Source organism: Oryctolagus cuniculus, chromosome 20 (genome assembly GCF_964237555.1).
Source record: "Oryctolagus cuniculus chromosome 20, mOryCun1.1, whole genome shotgun sequence".
NCBI classification, from domain to species: domain Eukaryota; kingdom Metazoa; phylum Chordata; class Mammalia; order Lagomorpha; family Leporidae; genus Oryctolagus; species Oryctolagus cuniculus.
Window position 1 is genome coordinate 16,298,723 of NC_091451.1, and position 25,473 is coordinate 16,324,195.

Here is a 25,473-nt window from a genome sequence, read left to right on the forward strand (position 1 = left end):
ACTATTAAAAGAGACAGAGAAGGGCACTATTTAATGATTAAAGGATCTATCCAACAGGAAGACATTACTATTATAAATGTATATGCACCTAATTACAGGATGCCTGGATACCTGAAAGAATTACTAAAGGATTTAAAGGGAGATGCAGATTCAAATACAATAGTAACAGGGGACTTCAACACCCCACTCTCACCAACGGACAGATCAACCAGTCAGAAATTCAACAAGGAAACAACAAAGTTAATTGACGCTATAGACCAAATAGACCTAATAGATATCTTCAGAACCTTCCACCCCATAGCCACAGAGTTCACGTATTTCTCCCCAGTACATGGAACGTTCTCTAGGATTGACCATATGCTAGGTCATAAAGGGAGCCTCAACAAATTCAAAAAAATTGAAACTATACCATGCAGACTATACCATCTCAGACCGTAGTGCAGTGAAACTCGAAATCAACAACCCAACAATCTCTACACCATATGCAAATATATGGAGAATGGACAACATGATCCTAAATGAACAGTGGGTCATCGAAGAAATTAAAAAAGAAATCAAAAGCTTTCTAAAAACAAATGAAAATGATAACACAACCTATCAAAACCTGTGGGACACAGCAAAAACAGTGCTAAGAGGAAAATTTATAGCAATTGGCGCCTACATCAAGAAGCTGGAAAGGAACCAAGCAAATGAACTCTCCATGCACCTCAAGGATTTAGAAAAACAGCAGCAAATCAAGCCCAAATCCAGAAGGAAGAAAGAAATACTAAAGATCAGAGAAGAAATAAACAGAATTGAGACCAAAAAAACAATACAAAAGATCAACAACACCAGGAGCTCTTTCTTTGAAAAAATAAACAAAATCGACACACCATTGGCCCAACTAATCAAAAAAAAGGAGAGAGAAGACCCAAATCTGTAAAATCAAATGGAAATATAACAACAGACACAACATAAATAAAAAGAATCATCAGAAACCACTACAAAGAGATGTATGCTAACAAATTGGGAAACCTGGAAGAAATGGATAGATTCCTGGACACATACAACCTTCCTAAACTGAGCCGTGAAGATATAGAAAATCTAAACAGACCCATAACCATAGAAGAAATTGAATCAGTAATAAACGCACTACTGAAAAAGAAGAGCCCAGGACCGGATGGCTTCACCGCCGAATTTTACCAGACATTTAGAGAACAACTAACCCCAGTTCTTCTCAAGTTATTCAAAATAATTGGAAGGGAAGGAATCCTCCCAAATTCTTTCTATGAAGCCAATATCACCTTAATTCCTAAGCCCGGAAAAGACACAGCAGAGAAAGAAAACTACAGACCCATCTCCCTGATGAACATAGATGCAAAATACTCAACAAAATTCTGGCAAACCGAATCCAACTGCACATCAGAAAGATCATTCACCCAGACCAAGTGGGATTTATCCCTGATATGCAGGGATGGTTCAATATTCGAAAGTCAATCAATGTAATACATCACATTAATAAATTGAGAAAAAAATCATATGATTATCTCAATAGATGCAGAGAAAGCATTTGACAAAATACAACACCCTTTTATGATGAAAACCCTAAGCAAATTGGGGTTAGAAGGAACATTCCTCAACACAATTAAGGCAGTCTATGATAAACCAATGGCCAGCATCATATTGAATGGGGAAAAGTTGGAGGCATTTCCATTGAAAACTGGCACCAGACAGGGATGCCCACTCTCACCATTGCTATTCAATATAGTCCTAGAAGTGTTAGCCAGGGCCATCAGGCAAGAAAAAGAAATTAAAGGGATACAAATGGGAAAGGAGGAAGTTAAACTATCCCTATTTGCAGATGATATGATACTATATATAGGGGACCCGATAAACTCCTATAAGAGACTATTGGAACTCATAGGAGAGTTTGGTAAAGTAGCAGGATACAAAGTCAATGCTTTGTATATGCAGATAATGCCAGGGCCGAGGAAGAACTTCTAAGATCAATTCCATTCACGATAGCCACAAAACCAATAAAGTACCTTGGAATAAATTTAACCAAGGATGTCAAAGACCTCTATGATGAAAATTACAAAACACTAAAGAAAGAAATAGAAGACGACACACACAAAAAAATGGAAAAACCTGCCATGCTCATGGATTGGAAAAATCAATATTATCAAAATGTCCATTCTCCCAAAAGCAATTTACAAGTTCAATGCAATACCAATCAAAATACCAAAGACATTCTTCAAAGACCTAGAAAAAACGATGCTGAAATTAATATGGGGAAACAGGAGACCGAGAATAGCTAAAGCAATCCTTTACAATAAAAACAAGGCCAGAGGCATCACAGTTCCAGACTTCAAGACATACTACAGGGCAGTTATAATCAAAACAGCTTGGTACTGGTACAAAAACAGATGGATAGACCAATGGAACAGAATATAAACACCAGAGATCAATCCAAACATCTATAACCAACTCATATTCGACAAAGGACCTAAAACCAACCCCTGGAACAAGGACAGCCTCTTCAACAAATGGTGCTGGGAAAACTGAATGTCCACATGTTGAAGTATGAAGCAAGACCCCTACCTTACACCTTATACAAAAATCCACTCAACATGGATCAAAGAACTAGAGATGTGCCACGACACCATAAAACTAATTGAGAGTATAGGGGAAACCCTTCAAGATATTGGAACAGGCGAAGAATTCCTGGAGAAGACCCCAGAGGCACGAGTAATCAAAGATAAAATAAACAAATGGGATTACCTCAAATTGAAGAGTTTCTTTACAGCAAAGGAAACAGTCAGGAAGGTGAAGAGGCAACCAACAGAATGGGAGACGTTATTCGCAAACTGCACAACAGATAAAGGATTAACAACTAGAATCTATAAAATGATCAAAAAAAAAAAAACACCACAAAATCAAAACAAACAACCCAATAAAAAAATGGCCAAGGACCTTAACAGACATTTTTCAAAAGAGGAAATCCAGATGGCCAACAGACACATGAAAAAATGCTCAGGATCCCTAGCCATCAGGGAAATGCAGATCAAAACCACAATGAGGTTTCACCTCACTCCAGTTAGATTGGCTTACATACAGAAATCAACCAACAACAGATGTTGGCTAGGATGTGGGGAAAAAGGGACACTAATCCACTGTTGGTGGGAGTGCAAACTGGTAAAGCCACTATGGAAGACAGTTTGGAGAGTCCTCAGAAACCTGAATATAGCACTACCAGAGGACCCAGCCATCCCACTCCTTGGAATTTACCCAAATGGAATTAAAGGGGAGAAAAAAAGAGCCATTTGCACCTCAATATTTGTTGCAGCTCAATTCACAATAGCTAAGACATGGAAGCAACCTAAATGTTCATCAACAGATGACTGGATAAAGAAACTATGGGATATGTGCTCTATGGAACACTAAACAGCAGTAAAAAAAAAAAAAAACAATGAAATCCGGGCATTTACAACAAAATGGAGGAAGCTGGAAAACATCATGCTGAGTGAAATAAGCCAGTCCAAAATGGACAAATATCATATGTTCTCCCTGATTGATGGCAACTAAACGAGCATCTAAAAGGATACCCATTGAAGTGAAATGGACACTATGAGAGACAATGACATGATCAGCCCTTGTCTAGACTGTTGAGGAACAACTTACTATTTTACTCCTTTTAGTATTTTTGTTGTTGTTGTTGCTCTGTTTGTTCTACATAAGACCACTGGTTGAACTCTGTAATCAATGCACAATCATTCTTAGGCATTTAAAAATTAACAGAAAAGTGATCTCTGTTAAACATAGGAGTGGGAATAAGAGAGGGAGGAGATATATAGATTGGCACATGCTCACTCGGACTTACCTCCAATGGTAGAACTAGAAATGTGCCAGGGGATTTCAACTCAATCTTACCAAGGAGGCAGGTACCAAAGCCAGTGCACTTGGTAAAGTGATAAGTATAAGTGCACAACCAATCAAAAAGATAGGGTATGTGTTGATGAGATTTCACAAATAAGACCAGTGTAAGCAAATAATGAAGGATAGAAATAAAAGGGAGAGAATGATCCTGCAGGGGAAACAGGACACACAGCAGACTCATAGAATGGTAGCACTCCTGCCTCAGAATCAACCCTTGGGACATTCGGATCTGGCTAAAAGGTCTATGAGAGTCTCACAGGCATGGAAAGCCATGACACAGCGGCAAAAAACAATCTAAATGAAAGATCCTGGTGGACAAGACTCCAGCAGAAGGAACAGGCCATCAAGGAGAGAGGCGCCTTTCTCTGAAGGGAGGAAGGAACCTCCACTGTGTTACGGCCTTGACTAAACAAGTTCAGAGTCGGTGAACTCAAGGGGCTTCCATAGCCTAGACAGCTCATAGCAAGAGTCTCGGGTGATTGCTGACGTCATAAATAAGAGTGCCAATTGTTAATCAACAATGGGAGTCACTGGGTACATGCTCCCCACGTAGGATCTTTGTCCTTAATGTGTTTTACTATGAAACTTAAAAACAACACTACTAGTCGAACAATACCCTATACCTTGTGTGGTTGTGTGAGTGCAGCCTGTTGAAATCCTTGCTTAGTATATACTAAGTTGATCTTCAGTATATGAAGGTAATTGAAAATGAAACTCGATGAAGGGCAGGATGGGAGAGGGAGTGCGTGAGGGGAGGGCCACGGGAGGGAGGGAGGTTTGGGGGGGGAAGCCACAGCAATACACAAGTTGCACTTTGTAAATTCACATTTATTAAATAAAAAATAACTATATAACAAAGAAACAAACAAAAGAACTTAATACTTTATCCTTTAGTATTTTTTATGTTCTACTTAAAACAATTGGTTGAACTCTGTAATTAATACACAATTACTCTTAGGTGTTTAATGCTATAACTAGTACTCAAATAGTATTTTACACTTCGTGTTTCTGTGTGTGTAAACTGTGGAAATCTTTACTTAATATATGCTAAATTGATTTTCTGTATATAAAGATAATTGAAAATTAATCTTGATGTGAATGGAAGGGGAGAGGGAGTGGGAGAGGGGAGTGTTGTGGGTGGGAGGGAAGTTATGGGGGGGGAGCTATTGTAATCCATAAGCTGTACTTTGGAAATTTATGTTCATTAAATAAAAAAAAGAAAGAAAGAACCAAAGTCAACAAATCCTAAAATGTGCTGGAGAGAAACAACAAATCACATTCAGAGGTAATTCAATCAGACTCATCCCGGACTTCTCATCACAAACCCTACAGGCAAGGAGACAATGGCATGATATATTCCAAGTTTTAAAAGATAAAGGATGCCTACTGAGAATAATGTACCCTGTAAAGTTGTCATTTATAAGTTAAGGGGTAATAAAGATTTTCCACGACAAACAGAAACTGAAAGAATTTGTATCTTCGCATCCAGCCCTACAACACTGGCTCAAGGTCATGCTGCACACTGAACTACAAAATCAAGGACTTCACTACAAAAGAAGACAAATGTAGAAAATGACCCAACTAAAATACAGACAAATACCAAAATGCATAAACAGCTCTTCTAAAGGAAACATGATAAGAAAAAGACAGTATTTAACAATAGTCATACTGAACATACATGGTCTCAACTCTACAATCAAAAGACACAGACTAGTTGAATGGATTAAAAAAGAAAATCCATCTATCTGTTGTCTTCAGGAATCACATCCCACAAGCAAAGATGCACGGAGACTGAAATTGAAAGGAAGGAAAAAGATATTCCAAGCTAACAGAAACCAAAAAAGAGCCAGTGTGGCCATCCTAATATCAGACAACATAGACTTTAACACAAAAGCTATTAAAAGAGACAAAGAAGGACATTACATAATGGTCAAAGGATCAATCAAACACAAAGACATTATTATTATAAATTATATGCACCTAATTACAGGACGCCTGGCTATTTGAAAGAATTACTAAAGGATTTAAAGGGAGATATAGACTCAAATACAATAGTAACAGGGGGACTTCAACACCCCACTTTCACCAATGATCAACAAAACAGAAAACCAACAAAGAAACAACAGAGCTAATTGACGCTATAAACCAAATAGACCTAGTAGATATCTACAGAGCCTTCCACCACACAGCCACAGAGTACACATATTTCACCCCAGTACATGGAACTTACTCTAGGATTGACCATATGCTAGGCCATAAAGGGACCTCGGCAAATTCAAAAAAAATTGAAATTATACCATGTATCTTCTCAGACCACAATGCATTGAAACTCAAAATCAACATCTCAAGTATCTCTGCATCATATGCAAACGCAAGGAGAATGAACATCATGATTCTGAATGATGGTGGGTCATAGAAGATCAAAAGAGAAATCAAAAAATTTCTAAAAACAAATGAAAATGACAATACAACTTATCAAATATTGTGGGATACAGCAAAAGCAGTGCTAAGAGGAAAGTTTATAGCAATTGGTGCCTACATCAAGAAACTGGAAAGGTACCAAATGAATGACCTCTCTATGCACCTCAATGATCTAGAAAAACAGCAGCAAACCAAACCCAAAATAGACACACCATTGGCCCCAACAACCAAAAAAAAAAGGAGAAGACTCAAATCAGTAAAATTAAAGATGGCAATGGAAATGTAACAACAGACACAACAGAAATAAAAAGAATCATCAGAAGCAACTACAAAGAGCTGTGTGCCACAAACTGGGAAACTAAGAGAAATGGATAGATTCTTGGACACATACAACCTTCTGAAACTGAGCCATGAAAACCTAGAAAACCTAACCAGACCAATAATCATGACAGAAACTGAATCAGTAATAAACACGCTACCGAAAAAGAAGAGCCCAGGACTGGACGGCTTCACTGCTGAATTCTACCAGACATTTAAAGAATAACTAATACAAGTGCTTCTCAAATTATTCAAAAAATCAAAAGGGAGGGAATCCTCCAAAAATCTATCTATAAATCAATATCACCTTAAATCCTGGCCGGCGCCGCGGCTCACTAGGCTGATCCTCCGCCTAGCGGCGCCGGCACACCGGGTTCTAGTCCCGGTTGGGGCGCTGGATTCTGTCCTGGTTGCCCCTCTTCCAGGCCAGCTCTCTGCTGTGGCCAGGGAGTGCAGTGGAGGATGGCCCAGGTGCTTGGGACCTGCACCCCATGGGAGACCAGGAAAAGCACCTGGCTCCTGGCTCCTGCCATCAGATCAGCGCGGTGCGCCAGCCGCCGCACACCAGCTGCGGCGGCCATTGGAGGGTGAACCAACGGCAAAGGAATACCTTTCTCTCTGTCTCTCTCTCTCACTGTCCACTCTGCCTGTCAAAAAAAAAAAAAAAAAAAGGAAATCCTAAGCCTGCAAGAGATGCAACAGAGAAAGAAAACTATACACCTATCTGCCTGATGAACATAGATGCAAAAATACTCAGTAAAATCCTGGCCAACAGAATCTAACTACACATCAGAAAGATCATTCACCCAGACAAAGTGGGATTAATTCATGATATGTAATTGTGGTTCAACATTCCAAAATCTATCAATGTGATACATCAATTGACAAATTGAGAAACAAAAATCATATGATTATCCCAGTACACGCAGAGAAAGCATTTGACAAAGTACAACACCCTTTTATGATGAAAAATCTAAGTAAATTGGGTTTAGAAGGAACATTCCTCAACACAATTAAGGCAATTTATGACAGACCAATGACCAGCATTACATTAAATGGGGAAAAGTTGGAGGCATTTCCATTGAAAACTGGCACCAGACAGGGGTGCCACCTCTCACCATTGCTATTCAATATAGTCCTAGACGTTTTAGCTAGAGCCATCAGGCAAGAAAAAGAAATTAAAGGGATACAAATGGGAAAGGAGGAAGTCAAACTATCCATTTTTGCAGATGACATGATTCTATATATAGGGGATCCAAAATATTCCTCTACGAGGTTGTTAGAATTCATAGCAGAGTTTGGTAAAGTAGCAGGATACAAATTCAATGCACAGAAATCAACAGCCTTTGTATACACACACAATGCTGTGGCCGAGGAAGAACTTCTAAAATCGATCCCATTCACAATAGCCACAAAACCAATCAAGTACCTTGGAATAAATTTAACCAAGGATGTCAAAGATCTCTATGAGGAAAATTACAAAATATTAAAGAAAGAAATAGAAGAAGACACACAAAAAAGGAAAAATCTGCCATGTTCATGGATTGGAAGAATTAATATCATCAAAATCTCCATTCTTCCAAAAGCAATTTACAGATTCAAGGTCATACCAATCAAAATACCAAAGACATTCTTCACAGACCTAGAAAAAATGATGCTGAAATTCATATGGAGGAACAGCCTGGTTCTGGTACAAAAACAGATAGATAGACCAATGGAACAGGATAGAAACACCAGAATTCAATCCAAACGTCTAGGACCAACTCATATTCGACAAAGGAACTAAAACCAACCGCTGGAGCAGGACAGCCTCTTCAACAAATGGTGCTGGGAAAACTGGATTTCCACATGTCGAAGTATGAGACAAGACCCCTATCTTACAGTGTATATAAAAATGCACTCAACTGTGGGGAGCAACTGGGACTAGACTGTTACTCGAATTAAGACTTATTCTATGCATCTGCTCTCCCACAATATGGCGCTGGGAGAGGAGGAAACAGCTTCTACACAGCTGCCTCCAGTTCAACCAATAAACAGCAGGACCTGCTCCTGATTGGAGGAGAGCAGCGTACTCGGCGTGTGGGTAGCAGAGTTGGGATTGGTGGAAGAGGACTATAAAGGAGGAGAGAGACAACATGCACCAGGAACATCTATCTGAAGGAACATCTGTGCAGCCCCCGAGAGAGCCGGCCGGCGGTGTGCCGCTCCCCCGCGGAAGTGGGGAAAGTGGCAGGGGGAACCGCCCTTCCACAGAGGTGGAAGGGTCGGTAGCCAACCCGGGAAGAACCAGCAGCAAACCCGGGGAGGGCCGAGCAGACAAAAGAACAGTGCAGGGTCCTGTGTCGTTCTTCTGCGAAGAGGGGGAGCGACATAATGGTGCCGTGACTCGGATAAGAAGCCTAGGCAGGGTTTAGTGTCGTTCCTCCACGAAGAGGGGGAGCGACACTCAACATGGATTAAAGATCTAAATCTATGCCACGACACCATCAAATTAATCAAGAGCATAGGGGAAACCCTTCAAGACATTGGAACAGGCAAAGAATTCCTGGAAAAGACCCCAGAGGCTTGGGTAGTAAAAGCCAAATGAACCATTGGGATTACCTCAAATTGAGAAGTTTCTTTACAGCAAAATGTACAGTCAGGAAACTGAAGAGGCAACCCACAGAATGGGAGAAATTATTTGCAAACTACACAACTGACAAAGGATTAACAACCAGAATCTATAAAGTGATGAAGAAACTCCACAGCAACAGTACAAACAACCCAATAAAAAGATGGGCCAAGGACCTTAACAGACATTTTCAAAAGAAGAAATCCAAATGGCCAACAGACACATGAAAAAATGCTCAGGATCTCTAGCCATCAGGGAAATGCAAATCAAAACCACAATGAGGTTTCACCTCACCCCAGTTAGAGTGGCCCTCATACAGAAATCAACAAATAACAAATGCTGGAGAGGATGTGGGGGAAAGGACACCCTAACCCACTGTAGGTGGAAATGTAAACTGGTAAAACCACTGTGGAAAACAGTATGCAGATACCTAAAAACTGGAATATAGACCTACCATATGACCCAGCCATTTCACTACTGGGAGTTTACCCAAGGGAAATGAAATCAGTAAACAAAAGAACTATCAGCACCTCCATGTTTATTGCGACTCAATTCATAATAACTAAGACATGGAAGCAACCTAAATGTCCATTAACCGTAGACTGGATAAAGAAATGGTGGGATACGTACACTATGGAATACTACAGAGAAGTAAAAAAGGATGAAATCTGGGCCTTTGCAAAAAATGGAGCAAGCTGGCAACCCTCATACTTAGTGAAATAACCCAGTCCCAAAGAGACAAACACCATATGTTCTCCCTGATTTGGGAGAATTTACAGCGCAGCTAAAACGAAAGCTATAGAAGCAAAATAGTCACTTTCAGATCTGATGTCCTCAAGAATCCTTGACCTGATTGTCGAGAGACAGTTAACTACTGTTACTTTTTACTGTGTATATGCTTTTGGGTTTGTTCTTTCGTTTTTTTTCCTCTGTTTTCTTTCTCTCTCTCTCTCATCTCTCTACCTCACACTATATGGTGAACTCTCTATGTAACACCGCGTTAACTATGTGTATTTTAAAGCAATTGGAAAAAGATCCCAGTTAAAAACAAGTGAGGGAAAAAGAGAAGGAGGAGGTAGTCTAAAACAAACAGTGTAGTTCTGCAAACAGGCATATAGACTTACCTATGAGGGAACAGCCTAGGAACTAATCATGGGGCTCCAAACCCGTAAGAATCAGTGGTATAAACACTATCTTCACTGTTACAGTGATCATATTAAATGTTTTTTTAAACTTTTATTTAATGATATAAATTTCCAAAGTACAGCTTATGGATTACAATGGCTTCCCACCATAACCTCCCCCCCACCCGCAACTGTCTCCTTTCCCATTCCCCTCTCCCCTTCCATTCACATCAAGATTCATTTTCGATTCTCTTTATATACAGAAGATCAGTTTAACATACATTAAGTAAAGAATTCAACAGTTTGCTCCCACACAGAAACATAAAGTGAAAAATACTGTTTGAGTACTAGTTATAGCATTAAATCTCAATGTACAGCACACTAAGGACAAAGATCCTACATGAGGAGTAAGTGCACAGTGACTCCTGTTGTTGACTTAACAAATTGACACTCTTGTTTATGGCATCAGGAATCAACCTAGGCTCTTGTCATGAGCTGCCAAGGCTATGGAAGCCCTCTGAGTTCACTGGCTCTGATAATTTTTAGACAAGGCCATAGTCAAAGTGGACGTTCTCTCCTCCCTTCAGAGAAAGGTACCTCCTTCTTTGATGACCCGTTCTTTCCACTGGGAAACACTCGCGGAGATCTTTCATTTAGGTTTTTTTTTTTTCCCAGAGTGTCTTGGCTTTCCATGCCTGAAATAGTCTCATGGGCTTTTCAGCCAGATCCGCATGCCTTAAGGGCTGATTCTGAGGCCAGAGTGCTGTTTAGGACATCTGCCCTTCTATGTGTCTGCTGTGCTGCTGTGTATCTCACTTCCCATGTTGGATCATTCTCTCCCTTTTTTTTTCTATCAGCCAGTATTTGCAGACACTATTCTTGTTTATGTGATCCCTTTGGTTCTTAGTCCTATCATTACGATAAATTGTGAACAGAAATTGATCACTGGGACTAGTGAGATGGCATTGGTACATGCCACCTTGATGGGATTGAATTGGAATCCCCTGGTATGTTTCTAACTCTGCCTTTTGAGGTAAGTCAGCTTGAGCATGTCCCGAATTGCACATCTCTTCCCTCTCTTATTCCCACTCTTATATTTAACAGTGATCACTTTTCAGTTAAGTTTCAGCACTTAAGAAGAATTGTGTATTGATTACAGTATTCAACCAAAAGTATTAAGTAGAACAAACAAAAAAAATACTAAGAGGGATAACATATCAAGTTGCTCATCAACAGCCAGGGTGAGGGCTGATCAAGTCACCGTTTCTTATAGTGTTCATTTCACTTTAACAGGTTTCATTTTTGGTGCTCAGTTAGTTGTCACCTATCAAGGAGAACAAGTGGTATTTGTCCCTTTGGGATTGGCTTATTTCACTCAGCACAATGTTTTCCAAATTCCTAACAGGGATCACTTTTCAGTTAAAATTTTAAACACCTAAGAATAATTGTGTGTTAATTACAGAGTTCAACCAATGGTACTAGAACAAAAAAATGTTAAAGGCAACAGATAGACCAGTCTAAGTTTGAAAGGGACAACATAAATAACATCAAGTACCCAGTAAAAATAATAAAATTAAAAAGGAAGGAAGGACCAACATAGGAAGCAGTCCACACAGCAGACTCCTAGAATTACTTTCACAGTAAATAACACTCTGACCTCGGAATCAACCCATAAGGCTTCCTGGTCGGGCCGAAAGGCCTGCAAGAGCATCTCAGGCAATGAAAGACAAGACGTTTTAGGAAAAAAATTCCTACACGGAGTATCTCTGTGAAACCTCAGAGGAAAGGAAGCTTCATCAAAGGAGACACTCTTCTCTGAAAGGAGAAGAGAACATCCTCTTTGCTTATGGCCATGTCCAAATTCCAACTGAGTCTATGGTTACAAAAGGCCTCCATAGCCCTGGCAGCCCATGACAAGAGCCTCGGATGATCACTGATGTAATAAAAAAGCGTGTTAATTGTTAAAGGAACAACAGTAGTCAATGTTCACTTGCTCTCCAGGTAGGTTCTCTGTCCCTATGGAATTGCAATATGAGAATCGACTGCAAATTCACTCCCCAAACTGTACTCTGTAAGTTGTGTGTGGGTGTGGGGGCAAATTGTTGAAATCTATGATTAGCACAGAGTTGGACCTCTATATATAAAGTCATCTTAACAACGATCCATAATGAAGAAGGAGATGGGAGATGGAATGGGAGGCGGAATGAGAGTGGAGTGGGGTGCATGGGGGAAAGAACTACTGTATTCCTAAAGTTGTATCTATGTAAAAATGCATTCATTAAATATAAATAGAGAATAGCATAGTTGGTTGCAAAAGCAAGTTTTAAGTTCCTAAATTGTATAGGCATTACTTGCTTTCTTTTAATCATCACATAACTTTGGAAAAGTACATTTGTTTTTTTTTAATGATTTATTTATTTATTTATTTATTTATTCTAAAGTGAGAGTAACACTGAGAAAGAAGGAGAGGCAGAGAGAAAGAGAGGTCTTCCATCCACTGGTTCACTCCCCAACTGGCCCCAATTACCGGAGCTGTGCCAATCCAAAGCCAGGAGGCAGGAGCTTCTTCTGGATATCTCACATGGGTACAGGGGTCCAAGCACTTGGGCCATCTTCTACTGCTTTACCAGGCCAAAGCAGAGCGCTGGATTGGAAATGGAGCAGCCAAGACTTGAAGCGGTGCCCACATGGGATACCAGCACCGCAGGCTGCGGCTCTCCTGCTATGCCACAGCACCACTCCCTGGAAAAACTACATGTCTTTTCAAAATTTAAAGTGATTAATTTTATATGGTCACATAAATTAAAGTCAGTAGAAAACTTTTGAAATTTAAGCTGCCTATGGCAGAAAAAGTATCACCATGCTTCTATTTCACTTACAAATGTTTCTTATGTTAATTTTTACCAGTAACAGTAAAATGGAGAAATAACAACAGGCTAGTTGATAACCAATTAGAAAAAATATGTTAATGGTGTTACTACAAGTGCATTCTAAAAATGAATAGACTGCTGCAAGTACATAAAAAAATAAAAACTTAGAAATTGAATTTTAAGAACTGTTTCCCTTCTTACTGAATACAAGGGGTTTTGCCCTACCTGTGGACGTGAACGAGCATGATCATAGTGAAAATTTCAAGGAAATTATACAATAACTCTTTAATTTTAATGCGATTTTATTTCGAGATACAAACTCAGAATTGCTAAAAGACGTTGGGATTGCTAGTGTTTGTTCATCATTGCTCCCAGTAAGTTCTTTTCTACTTGTGTGGACTCCTGGCAATATTTACAAAGATTCATCACTTTCATATTCATCTTCCAATACTTTCTTATCTATATATCGTTTTGCTGTTGTAAAGGCACCAATGATTATTGCAGCCAGAAAAAGACTTAAACGAATACATATTAAAATTACTTCATAGCTGACTATACCACGGATATTGGGTTTAATACCAACTTCTTTGTCAGGTAGGGGGCCACTATCTACACTACCACCCTGTCCCTTTTGTTCACAATTTGGTGGTTTCCATCCACGCAAACAGTGACAGTTTTTGTTGTTGTTACACACTCCATTGTAATTGCATGTCTTCACATCACAGTCAAAATTCATGTCTGCATGAAAAGTACAATTCTGGTTCAAACAGAAGCTTCCTGGACCACATGTTGCACCGTCGACGACAAGCCCTATTTGTGGCACTTCTGACCCATGATGTATTTCATATCCAAAGCATTCTTCTTGTTTAACACCCTGCACTAATATGCGTCTAAATGTAGTGTGCAGTCCTCCACCAGGTATTTCCTTGATTGTTCCACAGTGCAGCATTCCACATAAAACATCATCTTGTTCACATTTAAAAGGTACTCTTCCAGGTCGTTGCTGCCTAATCCCACAGTTTCCAAATCGATCACCAATAATATTCAATTTTTCATAACATGCTTTTGGGCCATCACCTACTTCGTATCCAAAAAGGGCTTGGCATTGCATATCACGGTCACTGCAGTTTCCTCTTACACAAACGGCTAGCGGTGAACATGGGGTTCCATCCTGGATGTAAAAGTCTTTTGGGCAGTTTTCTGTTTTCCCATCACAATACTCTGGCAGATCACAAATCCCACGAATATCTCTGCAAATCACTCCAGGGGCAGATAATTTGCACTTCTCGTTGCAGCAAGGAGTATGGTCACAATGACTGCCAAGGGTGAGGGCACAATTAGTACCACAACACTTATTTTCAGTACATTCTTTAAAGGAGCCACAGTCACATTCCTCCTGCTGATTTCTTATCTTGTCTCCACAACGAGGAGCTATGTAAGGAAAATTATTATATGGAACATTTGGACTACTCAAGCAAGGATCCCAGAAAACAACACGATGATACACACCGTGATAAGAGCAATTGCTCAGCATATCCTGAAGACCAGGCACAGGAGCCATGACACAAGTGCTTCTTCGGAAACATCGGCAACCTGCAGAATCATGATTCAAGCCCATGTTGTGACCTAATGCGTGAGCTGCAATGCTCGCAGCCACAAATATGTGATACCGTGATACATAGACAAAAAATGCACCCCAGTTAGGATTGCATATACCTCCTTGGCTGGCATAATAATTATGCCCTGCAATTGCATGACCGGTGTAAAGCACAGAAGTAGAATGTGAAAAATATGGATAAACGTCCGCTAATTTCCACAAACCAAAATCAGTTACAGCACTTGACGGATGAGGTCTTTGTGTTACCTCCATTTGATCTTCTCCAGTCCATATGCACAACATACGTATGGCAGCATTTAGGGATGCTGGCCGATAAATGGAATGCAGGATATTGTTCATAATGACCACATTCTCTATTATCTGGGTCTGATTTCTGTTTGTAAAGTATAAAGAGGAAGAAACTGTGTAGTGTAGTCTCAAGACTTTATAATGTACCTGCCACATATAAACAGGACCGGCTCTTGGAGTTTCGGCATAATTTTCCTCTTCTGAGGCTTGATATGTGTCTTTCCCTCCAATTTTACAGTGCTTGGCCTCCTCTTCTCTTTCCTCTGACACAAGCAGGGAAATCACATGCTCAAATTTCAAAGAAGCCTCCAGTGGTTTGATTTCGTAAGTGAAGTCATCCACTTGCAGCATGCCACGCAGACCTCCGTTGCAGGTGTCCATTGTGGCCATGGACCCAGGAACCCCTTCCAGGTAGCTGTAGTAGTAACAGTCTCGGGGGACAAATGGGTAGTCTTCCTGCATAGCGCCCTGGTCGTCATTGGTAATAACAGGAAAATTTCTTGGCACCAAGCTCTTCTTGAGCTTCATGTGGAGCACGTGTCTTCGGCCATGGACGCGCATGCTGTAGGATAGCTGGGCTGGTGCCTGAAGTCTTCCCGTCCTGTGGGGCACCTTCCTTGGGATGACAATTTCAGAAGAAGTGAAGCGCCATCCTGGTGGGGCATGGGAGCAGCTGGCAGGGAAGAGGAGTGTCCAGAGCACTTGCAGCCAGAGAGCTCCTGTTAGTTGTGCCTGGGTGCAGGCAGGCCCCATGAGGAAGGGAGCCAGTGGCCAACGCAAATGCAGTCAAGTGGGAGTAGGGAAGACCATCCCTTGAACATCAGCTTTCCCACCAGGGCAGTGATTAGGTGACCAGAGTGTGGCTACAGGTGAGAGGTGAAGGGTAAATGTTGGTCTATTACACAACAATTGTGTGACACTCACTAGATTCTGAGCTGGGGACCCTTAGGGCAGAGGTCTTATGGAAGAGACAAAATGTGAGGGCCACATGGGGCTGAAGCTAAAGTTCTAAAGAGACAATATGTGGAGGAAAAAAATTGGTTGGAGTAATTTTCAGACAGTTACTGATTTTTTCTTTTATTTAAGATTTATTTAATTTATTGTAATGAGTTACGTTGATTGGGAGAGACACAGAGAGAGGTCTTCCATCTGCTGGTTCACTCTCCAGATGGCCTCAACAACCGGAGTTGCGCCAATCTGAAGCCAGGAGCTCCTTCCAGGTTTCCCATGTGGGGGAAGGGGCCCAAACTTCAGCCATCTTCTATTGTTTTCCCAGGCCATAGAAGAGAGCTGGATCAGAGTAGCAGCTGGGACTAGGACCAGTGCCCATATGGAATGGTGGTGCTCAGACCAGGGCTTGAACCCGCTCGCCATAGCACCTGCCACTGATTTTTTTCTTAAAACATTGTAGCAAAGGATAAATTTATGATTAAAAGTAGTAGTGAGGGGGCTGGCGCTGTGGCACAGTAGGTTAATCCTCTGCCTGCAGTGCTGGCATCCCATATGCCCGGCGGTTCTCATCCCAGGTGTTCCTCTTGCATTCGAGCTCTCTGCTATGCCATGGGAAAGCAGTGGAAGCTGGCTCAAGTCCTTGGGTCCCTGCACCCGTGTGGGAGACTGGAAGAGGCTGCTGGCTCCTGGCTTCGGATTGGTGTAGCTCCAGCTATTGTGGCCTTTCTGGGAGTGAACCAGTGGATGGAAGACCTTTCTCTCTGTCTCTCCCTCTCACTGTCTGTAACGCTACCTCTCACATAAATAAATAAAATCTTTAGATATATAAATAAAATGAGTAGTGAGCAGAGTACAATCTTCTTATAGAAATTCTGGGAAATAATTTAAAACCTATATAAATTAAAACAGGGTGATGGTGATAGATGGAATGAATCAATGTACAGATGTCATGTTTGAATAAAATTAGGATTACTGTATTTCATTTCCTATCAAGCTACACCTATGTGATTCTGTGATTTGGCAATTCAGTTCTAGGAATTTAACAATGTAAGTTGATGATTGTTCTAGAATTATTTTGAAGTTAATTCCACAAGCTGGAGACAAACGATCGGTATGTAATAGGCAGATGGATAAATGAATTGCTATCTTTATCCAGTGGACCAATCCTCTGTTAATAACTTGAACTGCTGTTTGATTTGAGGACATGAATTAATCTCACAGATATCATGATATGTATACATTTATATATAAATAGAATGTTATTCAGCTATAAAAAGAATGGTGTTACACCATTTGCATCAAAATGGATACAACTCCAAGGTTATCAGTGACCATGATTAGCACACAGTGGGTATAACTCCCATCCAAAACCATATGAAGGATCTGTCACAAAACCATATGAAGGATCTGTGTGGAACTCAGTGTGAGCCGGGAACCCTCTGCAAGAAGCCACAGCAGTCAGTCGGAGAGCTCTGAGCCTCTAGCACCAGACACAGTGATTGTCCAGATAGCCAGCTACACTGTGCACCCTTTTGTGCAGTCACAGAATTCTCACTGTCACAGCACACTAGGCCCCCATAATTAGGGAGTGTTGAGTATCCACTCGGCCCCGCAGGCCTGCCCCGTCCACGGAGAGTAGAGACATTCCCAGGGCCATCTGCCTGTGTGCATTCCATGTTGGCAGTTTGAGCCCTGGAGCCCATGATATGCTGAGAGGGTGGCGGTAACAGAATCCTATGTGGGTGCCCATCCCACTGTCAACCCTCCCAGCCAGACTCAAAGTCAGTGGACATAGGACAGCATTTTTCCCTCTGGCAAAATCCTCAGGTCACATGCACACACTAGAGTCACTACTGCTTCTACTGGAATTGAAAAGTCACCTTTCCCCACCAGTTGCCACACCCCTGTGGGAGAATATGGAGAAAGAAATGTGAGTGGTAGGGGGTGGTCTGGCAGATGGTCCTCAGTAGAGAAGGTGCATGAAAACTGTATGTGGAATCTGAATTCATCTGGGAGTGACACAGAATTATCCTTGTGCAACAGACCCTGCAGACATTCACTTTCAAGTTGACCCAAGAAGGGTCTCAGAACTCTCAGGGATATAGGTGTTGTGGGTTTTTTTTTTTGAACCAGCATCAAAATCCTCTGTTTCTCTTTCTCTTCTATTTGTCTCCATTTCTTTCATTTGCTATAGATCACACAAATTCCCTGACTATCTAGAAAATTGAAAAAGTCTGAATATGAGTCCCTGGAGATACTGTATTCTTCTAATTGTGTCTCCAAGGAAGAGGCAGGAAAACAGATTACTCTCTTCCTCAAGTGTTGGTTAAGGTGAAAACTGCTCCTCATGTTGAAAGAACAAGGAGAGTCACTGTACCCTTTTGGTCTTGAAGTAACCTTGATCCTGGTTCACTTGTGATATCATCTGGTCTGCAGGTATTCAGGCAGGCCCCATGAGGAAGGGAACCAGGGGCCAACACAAATGCAGTCAAGTGGGAGCAGGGAAGACCATCCCTTGAACATCAGCTTTCCCACCAGAGTGTGGCTACAGGTGAGAGGTGAAGGGTAAATGTTGGTCTATTACACAACAATTGTGTGACACTCAGAAGATTCTGTCCTCCGTGAGCTGGGGACCCTTAGGGCAGAGGTCCCATGGAAGAAACAAAAAGTGGGGGCATCCTGGGCTGAAAATAAAAGGTTCAAAAGGAAGTCATCAGTGGAAGAAAAATAAATGGGTTGATGTCATTATAAGACAGTTATTAATGTTAGTTTTTAAAACACACAATACAACTTTAGGAATATAGTGATACTTTTCACTATTTCCACCTTCCCACCCCCACTCCCAGCCCACCATCCACCTTCTCCCTCTCCCATTCCCAGCCCCGTTCTCCATTAAGATTCATTTTCAATTAACTTTATACACAGAAGACCAACTCTATACTAAAAGATTTCAACAATTTGCACATACACACACAAAGACAGAAAGCTGTTTGAGAACAAGTCTTATAGTTCATTCTCATAATACAACTCATTAAGGCAAAGGTCCTGCCTGGGAAGTAAGTGCACAGTAACTCCTGTTGTCTATTTAACAATTAACACTCTTATGTATGATGTCAGTGATCACCCGAGGCGCTTGACATGAGCTGCCAAGCCTTTTGAATCCACAGTTTCCAACAGAATTTAGACTAGGCCATAAGCAAATTGGAAGTTCTCTTCTCCATCAGGAGAAAAATACATCCTTCTTTGATGCCACTTATTTCTACTGGGGTCTCACTAAAAAAGATCCTTCATGTAGAACACTTTTGCCACAGTGTCTTGCCTTCCATGACTGAAATGCTCTAATGGGATTTTCAGCCAGAACAGGAAGCCTTAAAGGTTGATTCTGGGGTCAAGTGCTACTTAAAGCGATTGTCACTCTATGAGTCTACTGTGTGGGCTTCTTCCCATGTTAGAACGTTCTCTTCTTTTTAATTCTATTATTATTACCAGACACTTGATCTTATTTATATGATCTCTTTAGCACTGAATCTTATCTATATGATCACTTTCACGCTTAATATGGTCACTTTAACACTTACAATGGCATTTTGAACATCAGCCTAATGGGATTTTGGGTCCCATGGCAAGTATTTAAACCGTACACTTTGAAGTGAATCTGTAGGAATGTATGCAGAACTACACAGCTTTACAGTTACAAACTTCCACATCTGTCCCGTATTCTCTTTTTTTTTTTCTGAGATCCATTTTCAATTGACTTTATACACATATGATTAAGTCTATGTTAAGTAAAGAGTTCAACAACTAGTATGGAAGAAAGGAAAAACTGTTCCTCTGGTGAGCGGAGCCCCACCTACTGCAGCCCAGCTCACTGCTTAATGGTGGATGGAGTGGGCTCAGTTTTCAATAGAAAGGACTTTTTCTTGTTGTGCAGCCTGAATGGTGGGGAAGAAATTCTTCTGAAATGTTTTGGTCCACGTTCCTGGATGGGGGTGTGGTGAGGTGGCCGCCACAATTAAGGGAGTGTATGGGAGGCTAAGGCAGCAATCCCTTGCTTATGTTCGAAAAAGTAAACAACCATAATGGCTTCTCCCAGCTGGCTGCAGGTCTGGGTGGGGCGAGTTGGGGGAGAGATGTGGGCAGGGGGGGTCTAACCTCTCTATTCATTCCTCTATACCTTCTCTTTTTCCTGTGTGAAAACTGAAAAGCAATTTGCCAAGCTCTTGCTCCCACTGCTATTTGCAGCTCCATGAACCCATGATTTCCTATCTCACCAGGTCTGCTAGGGGCTGGCTGTGACCTCCCCAATCTGATTGTTAGCTGCTTCCCTTTCTTATACTCTTTCAGCCTGGACCTGCCCAGGCTCTGTTGCTGTCCTGGGCTTCCCATTGCGAATTTCCTATGGCTCTATCTACAGAGTGTATCTTTCCCCATTTATCTATCTATTTAGCCCTGCAGGACTTTGATTGTCCTGTTGCAATACAGCCATCTTGGGTTCCTCTGGGTGCTTTTTTAAAAAGATTTATTTATTTATTTAAACGTCAGAGTTACACAGAGAGAGGAGAGGCAGAGAGAGAGAGAGAGAGAGAGAGAGAGAGGTCTTCCAACCGCTGTTTCACTCCCCAGTTGCCCACAATGGCCAGAGCTGCGCCAATCTGAAGCCAGGAATCAGGAGCTTCTTCTGGGTCTCCCATACGGGTGCAGGGGCCCAAGGACTTGGGTCATCTTCCACTGCTTTCCCAGGCCATAGCAGAGAGCTGGATTGGAAGAGGAGCTGCTGGGACTGGAACTGGTGCCCATATAGGATGCTGGTACTTCAGGCCGGAGCATTAACATGCTGCAACATTGTGCCGGCTTTGGGATGCTGGTTTAAAATCAAGATTCACCAGCCTCTATCCTCAAATTTTGGTATTTTAACTTATGCTAAGAATAAGGATACATCAAAAAGTTAAGCCAGGGAAGGCCCCAGATAAGATAGTACATAAACTGCTGTAGCATCTAAATGTTGTCAGGAGGACTGTTTGCAGACTCAGTAATGGACCCCAAAATGAATCAGATTTGAGTAATCTTGTGTATGAATGTACCTTTACTTTTTCATTAATACCATTTAAAATTTTCATTTACTGAATTTATTTGAAGGGCAGATAGACAGAAACAGACACAGAGAGGGACAGGGAGCTCCCATCTTCTGACTCCCTCCCCAGATGTCCCCAGTGAACAGGGATGGATCAGGCTAATGTTGGGAGCCAGGAACTCAATCCATGGCATTTGAGCTGTCACCTGTATCAACTGCAGCCTCACATTTTTCAAGGGAAATAGCACATGGGAAGCGGGATACACAGCAGACTCATAGAAGGGCAGATGTCCTAAACAGCACTCTGGCCTCAGAATCAGCCCTTAAGGCATTCGGATCTGGCTGAAGAGCCCATGAGAGTATTTTAGGCATGGAAAGCCAAGACAGTCTGGCAAAAAAAAAAAAAACACACTAAATGAAAGATCTCTGTGAGTGAGATCCCAGTGGAAAGAATGGGCCATCAAAGAAGGCTGTACCTTTCTCTGAAGGGATGAGAGAACTTCCATTTTGACTAAGACCTTGCCTAAATAAGATCGGAGTTGGTGAACTCAAAAGGCTTTCATAGCCTTAGTACCCATGACAAGAGCCTAGGGTGATTACTGATGCCATAAACAAGAGTGTCAATTGTTAAGTCAACAACAGGAGTCACTGTGCACTTACTCCCCATATAGGATCTCTGTCCTTAATGTTGATCTTCTGTATATAAAGATAATTGAAAATGAATCTTGATGTGAATGGAATGGGAGAGGGAGCGGGAGATGGGAGGGTTGCGGGTGGGAAGGAAGTATTGGGGGGGGGAAGCCACTGTATTCCATAAACTGTACTTTGGAAATTTATATTTATTAAATAAAAGTTAAAAAAAAGAAATAGTAAGACATTCTCATTCAAAGGAACAAAAGAAATTGAGAGCACCTGTCTATCAAGGATTCCAGACAACAGGCTTATCAAAGAAAGTTTGTAAATCTACTGGCTGGAATAAGGTCAAAGAACTAAAGGCAAACATGGACAAAGAGCTAAAAGAATCAAGAAAATAGCATATTGAGAAAACAAGCATATCAACAAGCAGAATTGTAAAAAGCAAATAAATTCTGGATCTGAATACCTAATGGCTAAAATTAGAAATGCACTAGTGTTATTCAACAGCAGATTTAGTCAGTCATAAAAGGTCAGGATACTTGAAAACAAAATTATTGAAAGTGTATTCTCCAGCTGTTGCGGCCATTTGGAGATGAACCAACGATGGAAGACCTTTCTTTCTGTCTCCCTCTCTCTATGTATAACTCTGCCTCTTAAATAAATAAGTCTAAAAATTAATTAAAAATTAGAGGTGGTCACAAGAACCAAAATTACAATAGTGGCTTTTATATTTGCCCACGTATTGTGGAGGGATTTCTTCAAAAGCTTATGGAAGAAACCAGTATGTAAAAAAAGCTATGCATGGACTTCAAAAGCAGCTTCTGGAGAATCCAGAATCACCACTAACCTGGAAGACCGGCAGCAGCAAGCTGGGCCGGGACACTGGATCGCCGGCCACCCCGTGGGCCTTCTTACTGAATTACATCACCGGCTTTCCTGGTTCTTCAGCTGGGCATGGAGATGATAAGACTTGACCTCCATAACTGTAGGAAACTCTTCTGGACCAAGTGGCCATGAATCGGAGGACTTACTGGGAGAACAAGGTCGCCCACCGCGCAGAAACCGAGCTGCTGGGACCAAGCCGCGGGACCGAGCCGCGGAAGCCCCAGGATCTGCGCGCCAGTGCTCGAAGGGGAGTGCGTGCCACACAGACAACAGCAGGCAGGCTTGGGACGTCCAGGGCTCCGAGTCCACACATCAGCGCTGGAAGGGGAGCGGACCTGCGTGGAGAGCGTGGGAGCCCACAGTTCGGGACACCAGCGGCAGACTCAACACACCAGCGCTGGAACGCGAGGTGAGCCGAACCTCAATAGCCCAAGACACCGGCAGGCAAGCGGAGAGAGGAGACTAGAGGGAATGACCCCCGGGGGTGGGGAGTTCACCAGGCTAGCTGGAAGAGAGAGAGAGAGAAAAAAAAAGGTGACTGGTACGGACACGGGTTTCTCTCTCTCCGCTCACCTCTCAAGGGCGAGCAAGACAAAGAGCAGGCGCCATCTTGGACATACGTCATAAGCAGAGCGACCTCAGGTCTGCACCGGCCCTCAGCCTAGCAGAAAAACCTGACTCTGGGCGGGGCGAATTAACAGGAGATTAGGACCTAGTAAATTTGTGGTGCTACTGAACTGAGACTGTGAAAAAAGAGACGGTGGGGGAGAGAACTCAACGGAATTCACGTGAGCACTCTCCAGAGACGCTACAATTCCGTAACTTTGGCAACCCAGTGGGAGACTGAAGGAGACTTTGAGCCCACTCTGAGGGCCGAACAGATTCCCTGTGTGGTCCTTGGGAAAGAGCTTCCAATCTCTGTCTCCTGTGGGTATATCATTTGCCTGCTAACTACCTCCAACTTCGTTCAACTGTGCAGAATAACTTCCCTTTTGAATCAAAAAAAAAAAAAAAAGAAAGAGAGAAAGAGAGAGAGGTTTACCATGCCTAACCTGGGAGTGTCACCTTTAGCACACCAAACAGAGCTCTCAGGCCACACCCATCTCAAGCCCTAAGGCTCTATCAAAAACAGATAGTCCACTTAATCTAGAGTCATAGTATAACAAGAAAAAGCACCACAGTGAAGAAACCAAATATCTCCAATATGCCAAATAACAAACGCAAAAACCAAGGCAATAAAAACAAGGAAGTCACCATGACGCCCTCAAATGAAAAAGACACCCCAATTCAAGATTATGAGGATGATGACATAGAAGAAATGCAAGAAGCAGATCTCAAAAAATTGATAAGAACATTAAGAAGTGCTCAAAAACAAATTCTTGAACTACAGAAATCCTTAATGGACAAGATAGAAAATCTCTCTCGTGAAAATGAAATATTAAGGAGGAATCAAAATGAAACGAAACAACTAGTACAACAGGAAACTGGGATAGTGACTGAAGTGAAGAATTCAATAGATCAAATGAAAAATACAATAGAGAGCCTTACAAACAGAATGGGTGAAGCAGAAGAGAGAATATCGGACTTAGAAGACAGAGAACAGGAAAGGATACAGTCAGACCAAAGAAAAGAAGAGGAAATTAGAAATCTAAAACATATTGTCGGGAATCTTCAGGATACTATTAAAAAACCCAACATTCGAGTTCTAGGAGTTCCTGAAGGCATGGAGAGGGAGAAAGGATTAGAAGGCCTTTTTAGTGAGATATTAGCAGAAAATTTCCCAGGTTTGGAGAAGGACAGAGAAATCCTAGTACAGGAAGCTCACAGAACCCCTAATAAACACGACCAAAAGAGATCCTCACCACGACACATTGTAATTAAACACTCCACAGTGAAACATAAAGAAAAGATCCTAAAATGTGCAAGAGAGAAACGACAGATTACTCTCAGAGGATCTCCAATCAGACTCACAGCTGACTTCTCATCAGAAACTCTACAAGCTAGGAGGGAATGGCGAGATATAGCCCAGGTACTAAGAGAGAACAACTGCCAGCCCAGAATATTATATCCTGCAAAGCTATCATTTGTGAATGAAGGTGAAATAAAGACTTTTCATAGCAAACAGAAATTGAAAGAATTTGTTGCCACTCGTCCAGCCCTGCAAAAGATGCTTAAAGATGTGTTACACACAGAAACAAAGAAACACGGTCATCAATATGAAAGAAGGTAAAGGAAGGAAACCAAGGAAGGAAAGCTCACAGCAAAAGATCACAGGGAATTCAAAGCATATATTAGAACTTATCTTTGGCAAATGGCAGGGCAAAGTTACCACTTATCATTAGTCACATTGAACGTGAATGGCCTGAACTGTCCAGTTAAAAGACATCGATTGGCTGATTGGGTTAAGGAACAAAACCCATCTATTTGCTGCTTACAAGAACCACATCTTTCCAACAAAGATCCATACAGGCTGAAAGTGAAAGGCTGGAAAAAGATATACCATGCCAACAGAAATGAAAAAAGAGCGGGCGTAGCAATCTTAATATCGGACAACATAAACTTTACCACAAAAACCGTTAAGAGAGACAAAGAGGGACACTACATAATGATTAAGGGATCAATTCAACAGGAAGCTATAACAATTATCAATGTATCTGCACCTAACTACAGGGCACCGGTTTATCTAAAAGATTTGTTAAGGGACTTAAAGGGAGACTTAGACCCCAATACAATAGTACTGGGGGACTTCAATACTCCACTCTCAG

The 25,473-nt window shown here is 41.6% G+C and overlaps 1 protein-coding gene and 1 long non-coding RNA gene across 8 annotated transcripts in view; one reads left to right on the forward strand and one right to left on the reverse strand.

Annotated features, from left to right (window-relative positions):
• LOC103345158 (LINE-1 retrotransposable element ORF2 protein) overlaps window positions 1-25,473 on the forward strand; it is a 211,702-nt gene that overhangs the window by 109,442 nt on the left and 76,787 nt on the right. Inside the window, exon 3 of one of the 7 annotated variants that reach the window (XR_011384886.1) lies at window positions 18,553-18,667. The exons of the other annotated variants lie outside the window; for them this stretch is intronic. This is a non-coding gene — a long non-coding RNA (LINE-1 retrotransposable element ORF2 protein). The remainder of the gene's footprint in view (window positions 1-18,552; window positions 18,668-25,473) is intronic. 7 annotated transcript variants of the gene reach the window in all.
• LOC100344773 (disintegrin and metalloproteinase domain-containing protein 20) lies at window positions 13,544-15,918 on the reverse strand. The gene has a single exon (XM_008248550.4). It carries the CDS (start codon window positions 15,916-15,918, stop codon window positions 13,672-13,674), a length of 2,247 nt encoding a protein of 748 aa, XP_008246772.3. The 3' UTR covers window positions 13,544-13,671.